The following is a 22384-nucleotide window of genomic DNA, read 5'->3' on the forward strand; positions in this document are numbered from 1 at the left end:
AATATACATATGAAAAAGAAATTTGCTCAAGGGAAAAAAAAAGCCTCTATGGTAGACACAGCTGGAGCCTGGAGCCTGGAGCCTGGAGCCTGGAGCCTGGGTCTTTTGAATGGACATGCCAGTGTAGGTTTTCACAACATGGCCAGTGAATTCCTGATAAGGAGGCTTGGTGAATACAGTCTCTTTCCAGAGGTCAAGAGTCAGGAAGCTGTGTCTCTTGAAGATGACACCAAAGGTAGCCTGAATTCCCTTCTTCCCAGAGCTGTCAGACTCCTAGGAACAGAGAAGCCCCTTTGGGCCTGTGTGCTGTGCATAAGGAAGGCCTTCCCCTCTCCATTAAAAAATGTTTCATCTTTCAAATCCCTCAGATTGCACAAGAAATTTTAATGTCTTTTTTTTCTTTTACCTCCTAGGTGTTACCCCCAAACACAGGCTGCCTCTATATTGACAAAGACTGCTCAGCTACATACTGCCATGAAACTAGCAGTAATATCTATCACCCCTTCCAGAAGCGTGAGCAGCTGAGAGCCAGCAGGTACATCATGAAACATACCTCAGAGGTGATCTGTGAGGTCCTGGATCCCGAGGGGAACACCTTTCAGGTAAGGTACAGGGTCTGTGTAGAGAGAGCCTGAACTTCCGTATTACTGAGTGAGGGCTTGATTGCTGTGAAGAGACACTGTGGCCATAGCAAGTCTTATAAAGGAAAACTTTGAGTCGGGCGGGCTCACACTTCAGAGGGTTAGTCCATTATTGTCGTAGCAGGAAGCATGGCAACACACTGGTAGACACAGTGCTGGAGAGGTAGCTTAGAATTCTACATCCAAAGCAGTAGGCAACAGGAAGAGAGAAGAGTGAGCCACTGACCCTTGCTTGTGCTTCTGAAACCTCAAAGCCCACCTCCAGCAGAACACTTCCTCCAGTAAGGCTCCATCTTCTCCAACAAGACCACATGTCCTAGTCCTTTCAGATAACACCTCTCCCAGTGAGCCTGTGAGGGACATTTTCACTCAAACTACCCCAGCTTGGTTTTGATATGTACTAGACAAGTTCCACATCGATTTTTGCATTTGCTGCATGGGGTCATTTGCTTGCCCTCTGCCAACCAACCATGAATGTCAATATCTTTTCTTGGATCCTCAAGTATACTTTCACAGGGAAGAATAGCCTTAATAATTTGGGCAGGAGAAATATTAAAGCTGATAGACAATAACAGAAATACAGGGGGGAACAATGCAAACACAAACAAGGGTGTAAGGATTAGGGTGAGAGCAAATGTAAGCATAGTACAATTTCATGGCATTGGGGAAGTCTATGGTGAGATGTGCCTAGAAGGGCTGATGATGGGTAGGAAGGGTCTAGGGAGGGCTTAGACTGTGCTATGGAGATGCTCTCTTTCAGCACCATGATTTGTCCCCTTGCCTTGTCCAGAAGTTGGCAAACCTTGTCCCCCTACTTTATATAGATTAGCACCTCGGATATTTTCTCTTACATTTAAAATGTTTAAAAAGTCTAAAGACTATTTCATGACTTATAAAGGTACACACAATTCAGGTGTCAGTGGTGCCATGGAAACTATTACTGTAAGACAGGGATGTTCTTGTGTGTATTCTCTCTGTCTGCTTCTGCACAGTGATGGAAGAGCTGCATATATCCAAGAGAATAAGATTTTGATTCTTCTCTCAATCCTGGTCACTTTCTTCTAAACATGTTACTGTTTGTTTTAACTGTCCATGTGTAGTTTATGAGTACAGCTGTACTGCTAGGGAACCTCCACTTTTTAAATGAAATTTCATACGTAATGTCAATACCATGTAATTTGATATGCTTGATTTTTCTGATAATCCAAAAGAACACATGCTTTCTCACATTGGATCAGTGGTGACTTAGGCACTTGGCATTTTTCCCTTCAGTTTCTGATATGTTTCATAGGTCATGGCTGATGGCTCTGTATCAACAATGTTACCTAAAAAGAAATTAGAAGATGATTTCAATGTGCAAACTGAGGGCTATGATAGCTTATCATCAATTCATCTTGAAAAGAACCATATGCAAATCTATGGTGAACACGTTCCCAGGTAAAATGATACTGGCAACATTAGGATTTTGTTCATCTCAAATTCAAGAAGCATCTTTCCCAGGTGTCTTGAAAGTTCCAATTTTTACTTCTTCAAACAGGTTTTTTGTTATCTATGCTGATGGATCTGGTGTAGAACTTCTCCGAGACAGTGACATAGAAGAATACTTATCCTTGGCCTATGGAGAATCAACGACTGTGGTTCTCCAAGAACCAGTCCAAGAACACCCAGGTAGAGACTCTATGCTGCCTGGAGCTTTTGTGTCCTCCAGGGACTTCCATCCTCTTGTTGTTCAGTCCCCTTTGCTCATTTTGCTACTCCAATTGGCCATATCACCTTGCTTACATAGCTGCATAAAGTGACAGTTACCTCAGACTGTGTCTAAGAATCCACTTGTGTAAGCCAAAAATGAATGCCTCTCGCTGCCATTGCAGGCTTGTGCCTAATTTGTGAGTTCACTCCATCCTTTTAAGGAATTATATGAGATACCTTAAAAGTTCTTTTGTTATTTTCATATTTTAAAGTAATGTTTTGGCCAAACTGAATACAATAAGGAAATACATTGTATATATCAGTTAGAATACTAATCAGAGATATATAACATATTGGTTGTGAATATATATTATTTTCATCAATTTCAAAGAAATCATTACATGAAATTAAAGGTACATACTTTGGTTGATGATTATATAGAGAGGTTTCTGGGCTTCTTTAATCTTTTGTTTGATGTATATATTTTGAGTCTGTGAATATAATTGCATGTCTATGCTTATATCTTTTATCTTATCAACATACATGTATACATTATATGTCTTATTCTTGTGAATGTGAAAAATAGAAGGCTATTCCTGGCTATGCAGTATATGCATTAAAAACTGTGTAAATTTGGTGGGTGTGCTGATACAATAATCTCAGAACTAGGGGACCATTGCAAGCTTGAGGTCAGCCTATACTACATACCAAGACTCTGACTCAGAAAACTAAGACAAAAACTATGAGACAGCAAGAACCCTCCCCAATGTATTTTTAGTCAGTTAAGTAGCTTTAACTTAGCAGCCTATCCCTGCACCAAATACCAGCTTAGATATGGAGTACATTGTAGATAAAAAACAAACATAGACCCTATTTCCTTAAAACTTATAATGTAATGAGAGAAATGGGTGTTAATTATATAGCCACACAAGTAACTGGGTAATTATAATTTTGTATAAGATCTATGAAAAATAGAAATATATTTCAATGAGGGCTTCAAATAGAGAAACCTCAGGTTGTCTAGAAAGTTTCTCTGGTAATGCCTGAGACCCAAGAGCTTGTTAGTGCATTCAGGTGTGTGTGTAGGGGTGCGATTTCTTGGAGAAGAAAACACAAAGAATTATACTGAATTAAAAATGGGTAGGAGAAGGCCAAACCTAGCTGTGCTTCAAGTTGAGGCAGAGGTGAACGAAGAAGAGCCTGCTTTACTGTTTGAGCAAGGAGAAGTCAAAGAAGTCTTGGTCATGGGTGAACATCACTGGCTGTTAGGGTAGGTTCACTCCAGAGTATGACCTGCTAGAAAAGCTAGCTGTTGCTTCAGTCCAGGGTGGGATACCTCTGAAGCACATGACTGAATGTTGCATCTGTGGAGAAGGAAGAGAATGGAGTCAAGGCAGTTTTCTGGCAGACCTGACCCAAATGTGATTGTTTGAAGGACAGAAAGGCACCAGTGAATGCTTCTGGTTGGTCCATTTTTCAGGTGTTGACTGATGACTCGTGGTCTCATCTTAGAGAGCAACACCCTAAAGCAAAAGAATTGTACCTGACTAAGGTCTTTTTCACAAAAGGCAGTTTAGAAGTAGTTCTTGAACTTGGTCAATTTCAGTTGAATTTGGCAGAATTGATTTGGTAGGTAAATTACCTCTGGTAATTCTCTTTAACCCAGGTGCCTTGAGCATCACAGTCCTTCGCCCTTTTCATGAAGCATCACCATGGCTAATGAAGAAGGAGTTAGACAGCATTGTTCCTCCAAATCTCCAATCAAGGTCATGGGAAAGGTTTCCTTCAGTTGAGGTATACGTTTCCAACTGTAAAGTTATGATATCTGCATTTCCATTCAGACTCAGGTCTTCTTTTGTAGTTTTATATATTCTCATCTTTCTGTGAAATAATGACTAAGCCCAAAAAGTTTTAGATTTGGAGATTTTAATCACTTGGTAGATGTAGCAATAAACTTCTAGAGGAGTATGCCTGGCTAATTAATTTCAGTTTTATTTTTGTTCTGCATTATAAGTCTGGGCACATTCCTATAATATTAAAACATCCCTCTTGAATAACCTGTTACATGTCACCTATCATAAACTTCCTGATACTATACCACTTTCCCTGTCACTTCTTAGCTGTTGATTCTGAAACAAAATTAGGTGCCTTTCACTCTCCTTGTTTTTATTCATGTATTAAAAGTACACAAATAGAGCAAAAAGAGAGATGAGGATAAAGAATTTTGCATTAATTTTGAAACTGCAATGTTAGCAATAAATACTATGGTCATAATCCTACCAGATAAGCAAAAATCCACTCTAATGGGTTTTTTAAATGACCCAATAAATATTTTGTTGAAGCTTCACTAAATCCTGCATCTTGTAAAACTATATTTTTCACAACCACCATGTGCAACATGTCCAGCACATCATATGGTGCTCAGTTATGAAATCCATGAAGACACTGAAATGTGAACATAGAGATTTTTGCTGTTAAGTGAAGAGGCTAATGTCTTTGAGTGTTTTCAGCATCCTACAGTAAATTCTGCTATATCAAAAGCAGAGATGATGTGCAAATACCATCTGCTACTTTGTTTTAATTTGGTAACCCTAATCAAGTTGATAAGTTGAAAGTGTCCATGATGTCTTGTCCTGAATCTTGAAACAGGTTATACTGGACCACAATCTTTTTCTCTGAAAGTTGAAAATGTCAAAAAAAAAAAAAAAAAAAAAAAAAAAAAAGACTTAAGGTACTACAGGATGATAAAATGAATATTCCCTATTCTGGATTAATTAAGATTATTCTCTTCACCTGAAACTCTTCTACTACAAACTGAAAGCTACTGGGTGGTTGTTACTGGCCTCTCTTTTTCTATACAAAGCAACAAGGCTGCAAAGTATATCAGTCCTGAAGGCCAATTGCTAAGGTGACAGAGATTTGAGCTCACTCTTAGGCACGTAATCCTTCCCAAGAAACCACTAGAGAATGTTGGAGCTGAGTTTCATCTACAGTGAGCTCAAAGTTGGCCCAGACCCATGAAATGATTTATCTCTCAGAATCTTCCTATAAATTCACATAGAACCAGGAAGTTACAGACTGCTAACTCCAAATGTCTTAGATGATCTGAGCAAGCTAAGCAAATCCATGTACCACGAATTAGACAGTTGCTGAATTACCATGTGCAGAATCACAAAGCCTTCCAGAAACAATACCCAGCAGAGCACCATTTGAGATTGTTAGCAACACACATAAGGATGCAATTTTGCTCAAATCCATGAAGATGAGGATATCTCCAGAACCATTTTGTTCCTCGCAGGTGGTATTTTAATGGCTTCAACTTCTGCCAAAAGAACTGGCTGTTTACTTGGTCCTTCTATGTTCACTGGGCAACTAAGAGCTAGGTAGTTTGGCATCTGTGCCTCCATTTTGCATCTGTCTCCTTGCTACTTTAAAGTTAGATAATGTTGCTGCTCAACTCTTCATAAAAACATGATAATCATTTGAAGATCTTTCATCTAAAACCTGCAGTCCTCCCCTTCAAGGCTAGAGGCATCCAAAGTGTAAGTAGGCTATATTTGAGATTTGCAGAGACACCATAATAAACTGTCATTCTCCAGATTTTGCAACTGCCTTGTCATAATTAGCTTTAATTGTCAAATGAACATAGTTTCCAGTCATTAGAAGAAAGCCTGGATCATGAAATTACCTAGATCAGCTGAGCCTGTTAGCATGTCTGGAGACTGTCTTGACTATTAATAGATACAAGAAGTCTCAGCGCCCTCCAGGTGGCACCAACCCTAGACAGGTGGTCCTAGACTACATAAGCTGGCAGCATGAACCTGTGAATGAGTGAGGCAGAGAGTGAGCCAGCAAGCAGCATTCCTCTGGTTCCTGCCTTGAGTTCCTGCCCTGACTTCCCTCAATGATAAACTATGACCTAAAAGTTTAAGGAAAATCAACTCTGCCCCAGGTTGCTTTTGGATGGAGTGAAATTTTTGTTTGCTTGCTTGCCTGATTAGTTTAAGAAGTTTTTTAGAAATAAATTTTGACTATGTAGGCCAAGCTGGCCTTGAACTCATAGAAATTCATATGCTTCTACCTCGGAATGAGGAATTAAATATTTATGCCACCATACCAAGTGGCTTGTTTGTTTTACCCCAGCAACAGCACCTCTACACGTCTTTGGGCACTGTCCAAAGCCCAAAGGAATTAACACCTAACTTTCTGACTTACCCTTTGTTCTTTGCCATTGTCTCCTAAAGTTATCTTGGATCCCAGGAATAACTCAGAGTATGAACAGCTGATGAAGAATGGAAACCAATCCCCCACTCCATCCAAGCCTACCTCTGGCAGCAGCAACCTTCTAATTGTCTAGAAAATTCTGATCCTGGGGTGAGGATCAATCAGACCATACTTGGATCAAGGCTTTCTGAGGATGCATACATATTCATTGTTCACCTTCTTTTGTTTCCCCCTTGTATCACTTCCAAGCTCTTGGTAGCTCCTTGGAATTGGAAAGATACTAGTCCCTGTGATTCTCAGTGTAGCCAAATGATGAGTCTTTTTCCTAATTAACCATAAATTCTGTCATTTGGATTTGGATGTGGGTGACAGTCTAAGGTAGAGTTTAGCATTGCTATGAAGAGACACCATGACCACAGCAACTCATAAAGAAAACATTCAATTGAGGATGGCTCACTTACATTTCAGAGGTTCAGTTCATTATGATAAATAAGGAAGGGGAGCATGACAGCATGCAGGCAGATGTGGTGCTGGAGCCGAGCCGAGAGGGCTATCTCCTGCAGGAAACAGGAGATCAAACTGACTGGCACACTGAGTTGAGTTTGAGAAAAAGAGACCTCAAAGTCTGCATTTCCTCCAACAGGGCCACTCATCCTAACAGTACCACTCCCTTTGGGGACCATTTTCTTTCAGACCACCACAGTGACCAAAGCTGGTTTGTTTGAACCCCTGAAAGTCAGATCTCCACTGGTCTAGGAATTCCATAACCACCCCTGATCTAGTATTCACATAAGAGTTCTCGGTTTAAAAAAATCCATCACTGCACTATTCTGACTTCTTCTTGCACTTTGCTCTGTTGACAGAAAAAGACTCCAGGACCTCCATTTGGCACTCAGATTTGGAAAGGCCTCTGTATCGGGTCTAAGCAGCTGACAAATGCCCCGGCTCCTATACTCAAAGGTCCCAAGGTGCTACAGATGCGTCAGTTTATCCAACATGAGGTCATAAAGAGTGAAGTGAAACTAAAGCTGCAGATTTCCCTTAAGGTAACAGAATCCGAGTGACATAACCACCACCCCCCCACACACACACACAAAGCACTGGGAATAAAGCAAATCTTTCCTTCCATTTTCAATCATCTAGGTTTACCAATATTTAAAATAACACTTGAATATCTGTCACCCAGAATAGAAAATTAAAAGGTAGAGGATATTTAATGATTTCTATATTAAGTTGTAGGAGTCATTAAGATGCCCAAAAAGTATTGCTGTACTTAAAAAAAATAAACCCTTTATATATAATTTCTATATAGTCTTATTTCTTTCCAACTATATGGAAAGTTAATGCTCTCTAGAGAACATATAGAACCACACGTTAATCAGATACTTGTTTGTGGATGAAAACAGTTACTGCTTTGAAATGGGCTAAGACTTTATAAATATATGGCTTGTTATGTGATTATAACTATAGAATCTAAGTTCAACTCCCTCAGCATGGACATTATGTGCTTTTTATGGCTATGTGCTCACAACCTAGCATTGAGAAGAGGATCAGTATTGATGGATGTTTATTAAATACCCATGGGGAGGGAATATGGAGTAAGTAACTTATATCCATAGACTGAATTGTAGAGACCTAGGAAGCATCTCCCTAAGTTTATTCATTTCAGTGTGAAAGATGCTGAAGCATAGTATTAGAAGCAGGGCCCTGCAAGGTCCCCATGCAGTTCTCTCATGTGGCTTTAAAGTTTTACTTATACACAGAGAAGGACTTTGCTTATCACTACTAACCTACCAAGAAAACATTTTCCCAGTGCTTGGCCAGTTAATTGTTAGGGGATAGGTGTGAACTTACCTCCTTAGTCCTTTTGTTATGTTCCAAGTTGACAATGACTATGTTGGTCTCTTTCTCTGCCTAATTCTTATTTTTTATCCATTTTTTTGACTGTCCCGATCTAGGACTATATAAACCATATTCTAAAGAAAGAAGATGAGCTACAGGAAATGACAGTCAAAGATTCCAGAACAGAGGAAGAAAGAGGCAATGCCGCAGATCTCCTCAAGCTGGTTATGGTGAGAGAATGTCCTCCAGAGCAGTGATCTTGCTACTGTCTTGCCATCAGAGGCTGCCTGGCAGAATGCATGTAGAATAGCCATGTGAGATGCCTGCCAAGACTCCAAAGCACTAGCTTCATCCTTGTCATGGCTTATTTCTATGCTAACTGGATTATGGATTTATCAACTTTTCCAAATATATCTTCCTCTGGCTCTTCCTTTGCTCACAGATAATCCAGAAGATCCTCAGATAAAAGATTCTTATAATTGTGTTATTATTTTACTATGAATATATAATATTAATTTTACTTTAAGAAATTAATGTTTATTGAAATATTAAATAACTTTATGTGAAAAAAGTAATTTCAATTCTTAGAAATTCAATAAATACTGGAGCAACAAAATACTCAAATAAATTATATAATGGTATTAAAAAAACAAATTTACTTCTTAGTTTTCCCATAACAAGTTGAGCACAAAAAGAATGCTTCTAGAAAAAGTATTTCCACGTGTAATATAATTAATATCAAGTAATTCTAATCTTCATTTCAGTCTTTCCCTAAAATGGAGGAAACAACAAAAAGTCATGTTACTGAAGGTAACTGGAATTTAATATTTTTCTGTAATATATCTACAGGTTTTCAGGATTTCTTAAATATACTTGTTTGTCATTCTGTATACCTCAGCAAATCCTCATGTGATCACCTCTGCTCCTATACTAGCTATGATATTTTGCAGTGGTTTATGTTTCCATTCTTCTCTGAAAACAATGATTCCCTCATTGATTCACCTTTGTCAAATAGAAAACACCTTCTTTTTTTAACCTCAACTCCATAGAAAATAGCTAACAGCAAGGAGCCAGCTGACCAGTGTCCCCATCTACAGGCACGTACCTTCTAAGCAAGTGCACAGACATAGCCTACACCTTGCACTCCTCTCCGCTATATGTCATAACACAAACAGCTATTCTCAAAGGAGAACCACCCTGCCCCAGCAAACTTGGTCATATCACAGCAACTGCACTAGAAATTTTACTGGGGTTTTGCTTTCAGCTCTATAGCAGAGGCAATAAGGTAACTGCCTTGGGCTTCGGTATTATAACAGTGATATTTAACCGAAAGTGATGGGCAGCTACCCCTTCAGATGGCCACTATGAAAGAGGCCATTCCATTCTCCAATATCCTCTGTCCATATACTCACTTTTTTGTGTGTTGACCCTGCAATAGAGTTTTCAATGAACATAAATACAAAGGGCCTTATTAAAATTGAATTTTGAACAAATAATAAGTAATCTTTATTGTAAGTATATCCCAAATACAGCATGCGACATACTTACCTCTTTAGAAAATGTATTTAACTAAAATGCAAATTTCACTTACTCTATATTTGATCTTACAAACTTACCCTGGGTTATTTGAGCTTGTAACTTTTGGTTGAAGAAAGCAGGCATGTGTGATAGAGGCAAATATTGTGATTAAATAAGGATCAGGATAAACAAATAGGCCGAATAGATGTTTATTCGGGGAGAAATAACTTACAGCCTAGACAGATGAACATCAGCAATTTCCACCGGATGCTCTCCTGTCCGACCTCCTTCCACAGGTCACTTCCTCCCATGGCTCCACCCCCCAATGGGCGTGGTCAGTGCCACAGAAGGACTATCTCACTACAGGCAAACCTATAGGCCACCTAATAGTAATGATTAAACAAACTATTTCTCAAAATGCTGCCAGTGGGAAACAGCATATGTAAAACTGACCTTGATGATTACCAATTGTGATACAAAGTCAGCATCTCCCATTGTATTTCCTAAGATGCTCTTTAAGGTGGCTCCTCCAAAAGCATGAATTTTACAATACAACAGGTATGGATAATATTTTACATTGTCTTACTTTCTTAAGGTTTACAACACATAGTAAGGGCACAGAACAGTCTCACAAGAAGGAAACTTACCCTTGTGTAAATAAGTGTTTTCTAGTTTCTATCTTGAACAGGTATTCTGCTCTTTCTCTAACAAAATTACATCTTACTGAGTCCCTATGCTATAGACAAACTCTAGGCACCATCACCCAAATTTTAAAAGTGTATACTATTCAGATCTTTGGAATTGTATAATAGGTACATGTTTAGAAAAGCAACTTCAGTGTGATGGCTAATCTGTTTTAACATGAGAAAGTTCTTTTCCCTGCCATACAGCTTTCCTGGTAATATTGGGCAAAGTCTTTATGTTTAGATCATAAAGATGATGATAACAGGACATGCCTTGGAATTAGTCTGGTTGTTAAGCTTAGGTGCAGAAATCCTCCAAAACAATAAATTTCAGATGAATAATTATCTAATGAAGAAATATTATTTTAAAAAGTCAATACTCACACTAAATGTGTTTATTTTTAAAGTTGCAGCCCACCTAACTGATTTGTTCAAGCAATCTATGGCCTCGCCCCCAAAATGTTCACCAGAAACATTCAGTAAAGACTTCTTTGAAAAGAAATGGAAGTAAGCTACACTGAATGTATGTCCTAGTTTGGCTGCACATAGGGAATGGAGAGATATGGGTATCGTTGCAGCCCTTGTCTAATTGTACAGTGATGATATTGCTCCATCATTTGAGAGCACTGCCTATCCCAACAATTTTCTTCTTTTCACATAGGAGTACATCACCAGGAAAGAGCTGGAAAGAAAAGCTTGAGCAACAGAGGTAATTCTGCCCTGATGTAGGCATAAGCCTGTGAAAAGCCTAGTTGTGGGGCCTTGGAGTTCAGTAGGCTACAAGGGTCTACAGGCTCCCAGCTGCTGCTTGACACTTGAACAAGTCAAGGTGGCACTTAGACCATTAGGTAGATGTAGATGCTCCCATCCCCTGCAGTGGAATTCTCTGGTCAGTCCTCATGCTCCTAGTGACTCTAATATACTCTTAATCATTTTGGGAATTAGTCTTATGCACTCAGGGACCATGCTGTTTGCCTCAGGAATGTGTCCTGAGCATCCTGATGTTTGTTTTCCCTCTGGTCTGAGCTTAAGATTTCAACTCCAGCTTTTTAATCCATAAGAGAAGCCAAATATGTTTATATATCTATGATGGAGGTGGTCATTTGTATGCATGAGTGCTATTGGTTTTTTTTTTTTTTTTTTTTTTTTTTTTTTTTTTTACTCTTTACTCTTTGAGGGCTTGACACCCAGTTCCCAAATAAATCATACATGAATGCACAGCCTTAGCTTGACTTATTTCTAGCCAACTTTTCTAAACTTAAATTATTACATCTACCTTTTGCCTCTGGGATCTTACCCTTTTCTACTTCTGTATATCTTTTCTTTCCTTCTTATTCTGTGTCTGGTTGTATAGCTGGATGACTAACCACTAGCATCCTTGTTTTTTTTTTTTTTTTTCTCATTCCCCTCTTTTTTTCTCTCTCTCCTTCTATTTTATTCTCTCTGCCTGGAAGCCCCGCCTAATCTCTCCTGCCTAGCTATTGGCTGTTCAGCTCTTTATCAGACCATTCAGGTGTTTTAGACAGGCAAAATAACACAGCTTCACTGAGTTAAACAAATGCAACATAAAAGAATGCAATGCATCTTTGCATCATTAAACAAATGTTTCACATCATAAACAAACGTAACACATCTTCAACTAAGATTCCACAACAACTGAGTTGCTCCTTTTAGAAACATCACCTTCATTAATTTTTTGGGGGGTTACATTTTGGAATGTATTTGGAAAATGGAATAATAAGTACTATTTCCTCACTCACAAGGTTGAACTAGAAGATGTATATTGTCTGTAGCGGAAGAAAATCCTTTGTTCCTACACATCGTAGGTCCCTGGCTGAGACCCCTGTAATCAAAGATAGACTGGTCTGAAGAAAATATGGATTTATCTAAGTTTAATATGAGATAGAGAATCTCATAAAGAAATGACGATCCAAAAGACTGGGCCTCTATGCTCTTTATTAATAAAGAGCCATAGATAAATATGTTAGGACAAGACTATTACCTAATAATAAACTGGGAAAAACCAGTGGCGCCTGAATGCTTAGATAGTCAGGCATGTCTCTATCTTCCAGATAGAGGTGCTCATTTCCTCTTCGTATAGGGAGGGTACTACTCCTGGAGGTCTGGTGACCTGCTTCAGGTAAAGGCTTGAAAAAAATCCTTTCTAGGTTTCCTGCCCCAGAAGCAACATATGAAAGACTGTCAATGGGGAATGAGACTAGATGTTCAGAGGACAATAGGAGATGGAGGCTTGCTTTTTTTTTCTTTATAATGTACTTTAAAATGTTACTACCAATCTCAAATTGCTATAGCTGTAAGACAATGGATATGGCTAATAAAAATAAGAATATTATTATGAATAAAAAATGATGATAATTAATATGATTTTTTAAGTTCAGTGACAACTTCGTACATGTATTCAGTGCATTCTGGCTGCTGTTTTTCCTCAGTCGCTCAGACCCTACCCCTTCCCGACCCTTTTCAGATTCATGACTTTGGTTTGTTGTGTGGCTCATTCTGCTGGAGCTGTATATGTGACTATTGGATTGAGACTATCCATTAGAGCCTGATGGAGTCATCGGTAGATACACAAGTGAAGGCACCATCTCCCTTTCTCTGAGGTTAATGAGCAAGGCATAGGGCCCCCTGAGTCCCTCTCTCACTCCTGTCAGGCCCATTCTTGTGCAGGCCCTGTACACACATATATAATTGTTGAGGATCTATGGACATATTCTTCTAACACCTTTTAAATTCTGTGCTTATTCATGAGCTACCCATTTTTTAACGATTGGAATATTCACAATTCAAAATATTTCATGTGTGAGTGGTTAATTGCAGCTAGGGGAGGTGAGAAACATAATTTAATGTGTGGCATGAAGAGAAAAAAGTGAAATCAAGAAATGTGGGCTGAGTGTAAGGAAACCAACATGTCAGAGACATGGAAATAAGAAATCTTAAAAAAGAATCAACACTGAGGCTGGAACAAAGGAATGTAGACCTCTCAATAACCAGGCTCATTGCTTCCCTCATAAGGAAAATTTTAAGAGTGCTGTGAACCACCTCCAGACTGCCCTACTTTATGGGAAAGTCCCATGAGGTGGAGAGAGAAGGTATTTTAATGGCAAGTTAAAGTTGTTAAAATAAGATAGCTTACTGACTGTACTTCACAATCCTTCTGGGTATGCAGCCTGTATGTCACTGGTCTTGAAGTAAGCTTGTCTAAAGACAGTTAAGGCATGATTTCTTGTGTGTAGTTGGAGTTTTCCATTGGGACCGTGATCAGCTTTGTTCCACAATCAGCTCTATTCTGTCAGCTGCTTCTCAAATAATCACTCAGAGAATTACCATTAATTATAAATGCTTGACCGATAGCTCAGGATTATTACTAACCAGCTCTTACAACTTAAATTAGCCCACTTCTATTGATCTATGTGCTGCCCTGAGGCTCGTGGCTTTTATCTCCTCTTTTCGTCTGGCTGGCAACTCTTCCGACTCAGCCCTTCTTCTTCTTCCCAGAATTCTCTCTGCCCCCAAAATCCTGCCTAGCTATCAGCCAATCAGCTTTTTCTTAACATTGAGAACAATCCATACTTACTTTGTACAAAGATTGTTCCACAGCACTCCCCTTTTTTGTCTAATTTAAAAGGAAAATTTTAACTTTAACACAGCAATATTATATACAACAAAAGTAGTTATCAAGTAAGAATTACAGTTACAATAGCCAGTCCATTTGTATTTGAAAAAATTAGAGAACATTTAAGTTGTAAGAGCTAGTTACTAATAGCCTGAGCTGTGGGCCAAGCATTTATAATTAATAATTCTCTGAGTGGTTATTTGGGAAGGCAGCTGACAGAAAAGAGATGATTGTGATCCAGACAAAAAACTCCACGTACACTTGTGGACTCTACTATGCCAACTGGCTGTTTCAATCAGGAATTCAGTTTTCTTATCTATAAAATATGAAGATGATCAGCCTGGATGACTGACCATTGCTTAGAAGATACAGTTGTCAAGATTGAGAGCTTAAAGATATGAAACCCAGCTTGTCATTCTGTTCCACCCTATATTAGTTATGCTGCAGAATAGGCATTTAGTCTCTCTACATCTTGAGGTCTTCGCTACAAAATGGAGATAACAAGGCTTGCCCGATAGCCCAGTTTAGAGCTCCTTGGCCTCCCCAGAGTGCCGCATCCTCAGTGAAAGCATTCTGATTTGGAACAGCCAACTCACAGCAGAGTCACATTGCCACTTCACTTCCTAACAATCTCGTGGGCTTTGTTCTTTGTATTGTGTAGCTGCCCCTGCTAAGGAAACCTGCGGTAGTCACTTATACCCCAGAGAACTTCACAACCTCAAAAAACAAACAAACAAACAAACCCCTTGGCCACTAGAAGGGTACTTTGGCTTTAGACATTTGAGATCAACTGGCATCATTAGTCTCTGTCTCATACAAAGTAAAAATGTGGCTGTAAAGTAGAAAGTGAACACCCACCCCCAAATAAAAGAATCTGGGTGGAGCACATCTTTAACCCTAGTACTAGAAAGGTGGAGGCAGGTGGATCTCTGTGTTTTCAAGGACAGGTGTGTGTTCAAAGCCAATTCCAGGCCAGCCAAGACTCAATAGTGAGAGCCTATCTCAAAAGAAAAAAAAAGTCCAGTGAGTTTTCCCTTTTCAGTTTTACTGTCAGTGATTGCAGTGGTTTCCCAGCACAGGAAATAATTTTCCAATGTGTTTTGTGTGTCTTCTTTTGCATATCATTGTGGAAATATGAACCAGGGAAACTATTGAGAAAACGCAGAATTACCTGAGGCAAATTAGGAACAAAGAAGTAACACCTTACTTTAAGTCTGAATTGAGCCCACTATTTAAGTCACAGGTAACTAAATGAAATTCATAATAATTTAATCTTTATAAAATGATGCACTGCATGTTAATCTGTGAGCTCTATTCCCTGTTACTGTTTATTTGCCTATTGCAACAGTCTGACTGAGTGATTCTCATGCTTCAAATATGTGTTCACATAGCACATGATAGGGAAACACTTCATGCATGTGTCACAATGCTCCCTTCTCTCCTTGCATGGGACTATTTGTCATTTTGTCTCTTCCCTGATAAGCTCTTCTTTGGGTCAAGTCCCCACTGTTGCTAACTTACCAAATGCTAACAAACTCTTATTATAGTTTTATTTCATTCGAGCTCCCTCAGCCACCAGCTGTTAAAATATTAAGTTACTCTGAAGTCTTTGAAGCCCACAGACACTGAACATTCTCCTCTTCCACATAATCCCACTCTTACGACCCTAAGCCACACATGAGCCTGCCATTCACTGCCCCTCACTGCCGTTCACTGCCCCTCACTGCCCCTCACTGCCCCTCACTGCCCCTCACTGCCCCTCACTGCCCCTCACTGTCCCTCATGGTCCCTTAGTGCCTCTCACTGAAGCCTCAAAGCAAAGTGAATGCTTCCATGTGTCCCCAATGCCCCAGATTTCTCAAAAATTCAGGATACTGTTAATAACCACAGGAAAATCCAAAAGCCAAGACTAATTAAGGAAGACAAGAATTCAGCTAGTCTCTTACAGAATTTTAGTTTTCAACTTCATCTTCAGGGCCTCGTCAGCAGTGCCTGTCATCTTAACTAACATAATTGTGACAGTTACATAAAATAAATGTGTGTCTTAAGTATGTCTTGTGGGTTTTCCTTCAAGTATAATTATCTGGAGAAGCTTTCCAAAAACCTGCCTCCCTTTACAAAGAAAGATGAAGCCGCAACCAAAACAGCTGTTTCAGACCTTGATTCAGGTAAGGCATTTATATGATTCCTATTCCAATCATCTGACCTGGACTGAGTCATACCCAATACAGCCCCTTAGGATGTGGCTACTTCTTACCACCTGTTGTCTTAACAACAGCTAGTGACAGGACATGCTATGACCTACATATTACAGATATGTCTGAACTATACAAGAGAGGAAGACAAATTAAATTTTAGATTCATTTCTTGTGCCTAACAGCATTTAGAAGATCTGGCTAACTAAAGGATTAATGAAGGGTTTTCTGTTTGTTTGTTTGTTTGTTTGTTTGTTTTGAGAACAGGGCATTCACATGGTCTCAAAATGACTCACATGCTTGTTAGTTACAGCAAGTAAAATGAAACATATACAATGGAGATACCGTGTTTGCAACCTTAGTGTTTGATACCTTAGTTAAGTACTCAAGTTTTCATCAATGGGAAGACTGTCTACCACTGAGTGCCTTTCTCACAGAGTACAATGTACATAGTAACTGTACAGAATTCACGTCAAAAATACTTGGTCCAAATCTAACCAAGAGGACATAACTGACAAATGTGTACCACTCTGCAGACATTGTATAATACAGGTGGCTTGGTGTCTTCAAACAAGTCAGTGTCAGGTTAGATGTGCTGTCAGTTGTAGAGCCCTTGGCTAATAGACATGTGACTTTGGGTTTAGCCCCCAGCACTGTACATACACTGAGTCAGTATCATGAAACCAAAAAGATGGGACAATTGTCATCTTAAGAGACTGTATGACATAAAAATAACATGTAACTGATCAAAGGAGGAAACACATGGGTTCTATTAGGGAACTGTATGTCAGAGGACATTGTGGAATTGTTCATTTCTTAGGTATAGAGGTGGGAACATAGATAAAAAGCGAATGTCTGTGTACTCAGCAAACGCATGCTGAAAGAGCTGACAGTGAAATGGAATTTAGAACTTCTTAGTAAACTGAATAGTGAAAAGACCCCAATAGAAAAAGTTTTCGCTGCTTAATGTCATTCCTACAGTTCATCTACCCAGAATGTGTGTGGCCAGGGGAAAAAAAAACCATCAAATAGAGCTTGCAAAGCACAGATCGGGGCTAGAAAACTCAAGTGGGGTTGTGGTCAGGCCAGGCAAAATCAGGCAATCTGAGTCAATGGGCCTTGTGTTGTCAGTTAAACTTGCCACACCTTGGAGAAATAAGAGCAACCCCAGCCCACTCCTTTAAAGGACAGCATGCTTTCAGGGCAGTCACTGGGCAACTACAGCTAACTGCTCATCCAGCCTTTACAAATACACAAGCTGACATCTATTTGCCTCCCCAACCGTACATGTATTTACATAAATTTGTTTCATGTTGTACCTGTTTCTTAAAGGTATATATTTTAATGAAGAGATACATTGTCACAGTAATGGGTAGATTGGAAATCATTTTTGCTTAGTAGACAAATGCAGAGGCAGATTGCTTGGTCTTAGGCTGGTGACAGCTCCAACTGGCCATAATGCCCACAAGATCCAGCCAGTTCCTAGGGAGTATCATTTGCTCTGCAGGAACTGCCTTGTTTGTTAGTGGCAAACACCAGTCATATTATGAGGAATCTCTCAATTATGTTCTCATAGGTAGCCTTTTTCAGAATGGGGAAGCATCTTGTTCATTGAGAAATTCACTGTTCAGTGTTATGTATACAAGTGTTAATTGTCTCTGTATCATTGGCCGTAACATGACTTACATTATTTGTTTTGGGATTTTTAGATTCTACACTGACTGAGGTTGTAGAACAAGAAGCTGCAAATACACCTCCCCTTCCAAAACAGGAGGTTGCTGAGAATATCAAGGAGTTTGCTAACCAAAGCGATACTGAAACTGTTACCAAAACTATCAAGAAATCTTCTAGTCAAAACCAAACTGTATATATAGTACAATCTACCCAGGAGTCTGATAGGGAAAATGAAATTGAAAATGTATCCAAATATAGCAAGGAGTCTACTAGCCAAAACAATATTGAAAAGTTTAAAAACTCTACCAAGAAGTCTGCTAGCCAAAACCAAATTGAAAACTTAATACAATCTACCAAGGAGACTGGTAGTCAAAACCAAGTTGAAAATGTCATCAGACCTCCTACTGAAGGTATGACCATTTATTTTATCTCACAGATTCAAAGTAAATGCTGTATCTCTTCTGAATGCAGGATTCTCCTGTCTCATATCTTTGGCACTGAGATTTCAGACACATGCTACTATGCCCAAACATGGATGCTGGAAATCCAAGCTCATGTCTTCCTGTGTAGCAAGTGCTTCTCTGCCTGACCCTGATCCTGGCCCCACCAAATTCATATTTTTAAGAGATTACTCTGGGTATATGTGCTGGGACAGGGAGTAACACTGGCTGCTCTTCTAGAGTACTTGGGTTCTATTCCAAGCACCCACACAGGGCTTCCAACCATCTTTAACTCCAGTTCTGGGGTATCTAATACTGTGGGTGCCGGGTATGCATAGTACATAGTACATAGACATACATGCAGGCAAAACACTCATACACACAAAATTTTAAAAGGAGCAATTATGCCTACTTGCAAAGCTGAGGCAGTATGGTTGTAAATTTAGGCTAGCCAGGACAACATAGCAAGACTGTACATCCAAAGAAAAAGAACCTACAAATGTTAGCAGACTTTTCTTGGGCCGTCAGCTCCCAAGTAATGACACAGAGACTTATTAATTACGAAAGTTCAACCTTAGCTTAGGCGTGTTCCACTAGCTCTTTTTTTTTTCTTCTGATTTTACATATAGATCCCAGTGCTCTCTGCCTTCCATCCTCCCATGCCCCCTACTTCCCCTCCCATCCCGTTCCCCACCCACTCCCCAGAGATGATGAGGCCTTCCAGGAGGGGTCATTAAAATCTGTCAAGTCATTGTGGGTAGGGCCTAGGCCCTCCCTCCTGTCTCTAGGTTAAGGAAGTATCCCTCCATGGGGAATGTTCTCCCAAAGTCCTTTCGTGCACCAGGGATACATCCTGTTTTCCACTGTCAGAGGTCTTATAGACTGCCCAGGCCTTCTAACTGAGACCCATGTTCAGAAGGTCTGAATCAGTCCTATGCTGATTTGCCAGCCATCAGTCTGGGGTTCATGAGCTCCCCTTGTGCAAGTCAGCTGTGTCTGTGGAATTCTGTAACCTGATCTTGACCACTTTGCTGATTACTTCTCCCTCTCTGCAACTGGATTCCAGGAGTTCGGCTCAGTGTTTAGCTGTGGGTGTCTGCTTCTGTTTCCATCAGCTACTGGATGAGGGCTCTAGGATGGCATATAAGGTAGTTAGCAATCTTATTATTGCGGAAGGGCATTTAAGGTAACCTCTCCACTATTGCTCAGATTGTTAGTTGGGGTCATCCTTGTAGGTCTCTGGACATTTCCCTAGTGCCTTCAAACCTATAATGTCTCCCTCTATTATGGTATCTCTTTGCTTGCTCTTGTCTATTCATCCCCCAACTCCATCTTCCTGGTCCCTCATGTTCTCCTCTCTCCTCCTCCCCTTCTGTTTCTTCTAACTCCCTTTCCACTCACTGCCCCATTAGCTCTTATAACTTAAATTAAACCATTTTTTTTATTAATCTACATTCAACCACATGGCTCTTATCTCTCTCATTCTGTTTGTCCAACTTGTTCCTCATCTCCATGGCATCTCCTGCATGCCTCAATTAGTCTCTTCCTCTCTTTGCCTGGAAGTCCCATCTATCTCTTCTGCCTGGATTTTGGCCATTCTGCTTTTATTATACCAATCACAGCAATATATATTCACACAGTGTACAAAATATTCCACAACATTTCCCCCCTTTTTGTCTAAATAAATAGGAAAGGTTTTAGCTCTAACATAGTAAAACTATATGCAATAAGAATAATTATCAAGTAAGAATTACATTCACAATGTTTAGTCCATACGTATTTGGCAAATTGGGAGAAAATACTATATTGTCTATCCTATCTTAATGAGTCCAAAATCTTACACCTGAACCATTTTCTCTCATAACTTGCATCACCATCCTAAAATTACCTTTTTTAGACTTAAAAACATTTACTAATATAAATAACTTAAGCTTTTATATTTTATATCTCTTATATTTTTTTTCTGAATATGGTTCCACTGTATACTATAAGTTTTCAATCCTCATCAAAGACCTAAGAAGGATATAATATTACCTGAAAAAAACACAGGAAGTGAAGATCAAGCAACTTCCAAATCTATAGAAACAACAGAGACAGCTGACTGCCTGGACAATCTCCCAAGATTCCTCTGAACCATTGGTGCATCTACCTTTGGCCTACAGGCCTAGAATATCTGATAAACTTTTCTGTGAAGCAGGAATTTTGAAGGACTGTCCTACCTTGTCTTGGCAAAGTTTAATAGTCACATTTTTTTTGCCTCCTACTTATTCAATTTGTACAGTATACTGTTATCAGTTAAGGCAAGGGCAGTTTCTTGCCCAGTGGCTAACTGTGCCATAATAAAATCAAACAGGTTCTTCAATGCCCATATCCTTCCTTGGAGTAAATTTGTTCTGTCATGAAATGCTTTAGCTTATTTAGACATCTTAAATGCTATATTCTGTAGGTCTCTGAAGTGTTTGAAGATCATCCATCTACCTGAAGTATAACCTTGAAAATATACCTATTGTGGCCATAAATTTGATTGTTAGACGACAGACTACTAGCACGTATTTCTTAAATATCCTAATAGTTTGTAATAATGACTCAAGAACTAGAAATTTACATTACATTGTTAAATGAGCTTCATAGGTACAAAATCTTAAACAAGAGTAGAAACATGTAGAGTATTAACAAAATAACCTTAAATTTGTATCCATATACAAAAATCCATACCAACAAAAAATATTTGAGATTAGTAGTTACTTTTAATTTTAAAGTAGATTCAACAATCTACCCTTTTATCTTGTCATTCCTATATCCCCTCTTTTCTTTTCATAAAGAGATCCTTGAATCTAATCTACTTTGTTCTGCTTTTTTCCTGACCATGACAAATAACAACTTGTAACCAACCCACCTAAACAATAACAAACATCCATAACCCACAAAATAACCAAAGACCACCAACCCCACCTCTTGGAAATGTGAGCATCATGATCTCTAGATTGCTTCCTGTTGTCTTGAGGCAATAGTATCTTTAGGGGACCCTGAGAAAACTGAGCAATGGTCAATTCCTAAAAGAACTGGCTGTATTAGTCTTTTTGTTTAGTCCATGTGTGATGGAAAAGTGTAGAGTTTATCTGTAGTCCTGTCTGGAGTAGTCTAGGAGACTGGGCCATCTCAGCAAGCAGCTTTGAGTTTGTACTGTATGTAGAATTTTGAGAAAACTGCAACAGAGGCATTTTCGGAGGCTGGATCACATAGACTATTATTTTCATTGGTGTTTGATCCTTTTTTCTTTCTGAAAACACACAAATGTTAAAAATAACATATATGTGTGTGTGTGTGTGTGTGTGTGTGTGTGTGTGTGTGTGTGTGTGGTAATTTAATGGAAAGGATCCTGAATACCAAAGTGTAAGATGAGTTCATCATAGGGAAGTTACATGAAAACTTAGAATTATATATATATTTTTAATGATGCTAACAGCAATTGCCCATCTCGTAGAGAAGTTGTAAGGAACAAAGATGGGTAATGTATGTAGAAAAATGTACAGATGGAAAATGGGAACTGATGAAAACTTTAATTCTTTAAATAAGCTCTCTATGGCTTAATGGCACAGAAGGAGATGGAGAAATGGTTCAGCCATCAAGAGCACTTGATAATGCAGAGGAGTAGACTTCAGTTCCCAGCACCTATATCAGGCATTTCACAACTATCTGTAACTCCAGATCCAGGAGATCCAATGCCTTTTTCTGACCTTTGGAGCACATGTACCTACACACACACACACACACACACACACACACACACACACACACACAAGCACATGCACATACACACACTTGCACATGCAAATATGTACAC

At 39.2% G+C, this 22384-nt stretch overlaps 1 protein-coding gene across 1 annotated transcript in view; it reads left to right on the forward strand.

Annotated features, from left to right (window-relative positions):
* Spag17 (sperm associated antigen 17) overlaps window positions 1-22384 on the forward strand; it is a 211951-nt gene that overhangs the window by 165105 nt on the left and 24462 nt on the right. The window contains exons 32-43 of the mRNA XM_051199526.1: window positions 414-602; window positions 1933-2078; window positions 2179-2309; window positions 3997-4124; window positions 7418-7600; window positions 8513-8626; window positions 9161-9206; window positions 11005-11104; window positions 11259-11306; window positions 15375-15474; window positions 16306-16399; window positions 18136-18510. Coding sequence (XP_051055483.1) covers window positions 414-602; window positions 1933-2078; window positions 2179-2309; window positions 3997-4124; window positions 7418-7600; window positions 8513-8626; window positions 9161-9206; window positions 11005-11104; window positions 11259-11306; window positions 15375-15474; window positions 16306-16399; window positions 18136-18510 — 1654 coding nt within the window. The remainder of the gene's footprint in view (window positions 1-413; window positions 603-1932; window positions 2079-2178; window positions 2310-3996; window positions 4125-7417; window positions 7601-8512; window positions 8627-9160; window positions 9207-11004; window positions 11105-11258; window positions 11307-15374; window positions 15475-16305; window positions 16400-18135; window positions 18511-22384) is intronic.

The sequence above is a fragment of the Phodopus roborovskii genome, unplaced genomic scaffold (assembly GCF_943737965.1).
Source record: "Phodopus roborovskii unplaced genomic scaffold, PHOROB, whole genome shotgun sequence".
Lineage (NCBI taxonomy): Eukaryota > Metazoa > Chordata > Mammalia > Rodentia > Cricetidae > Phodopus > Phodopus roborovskii.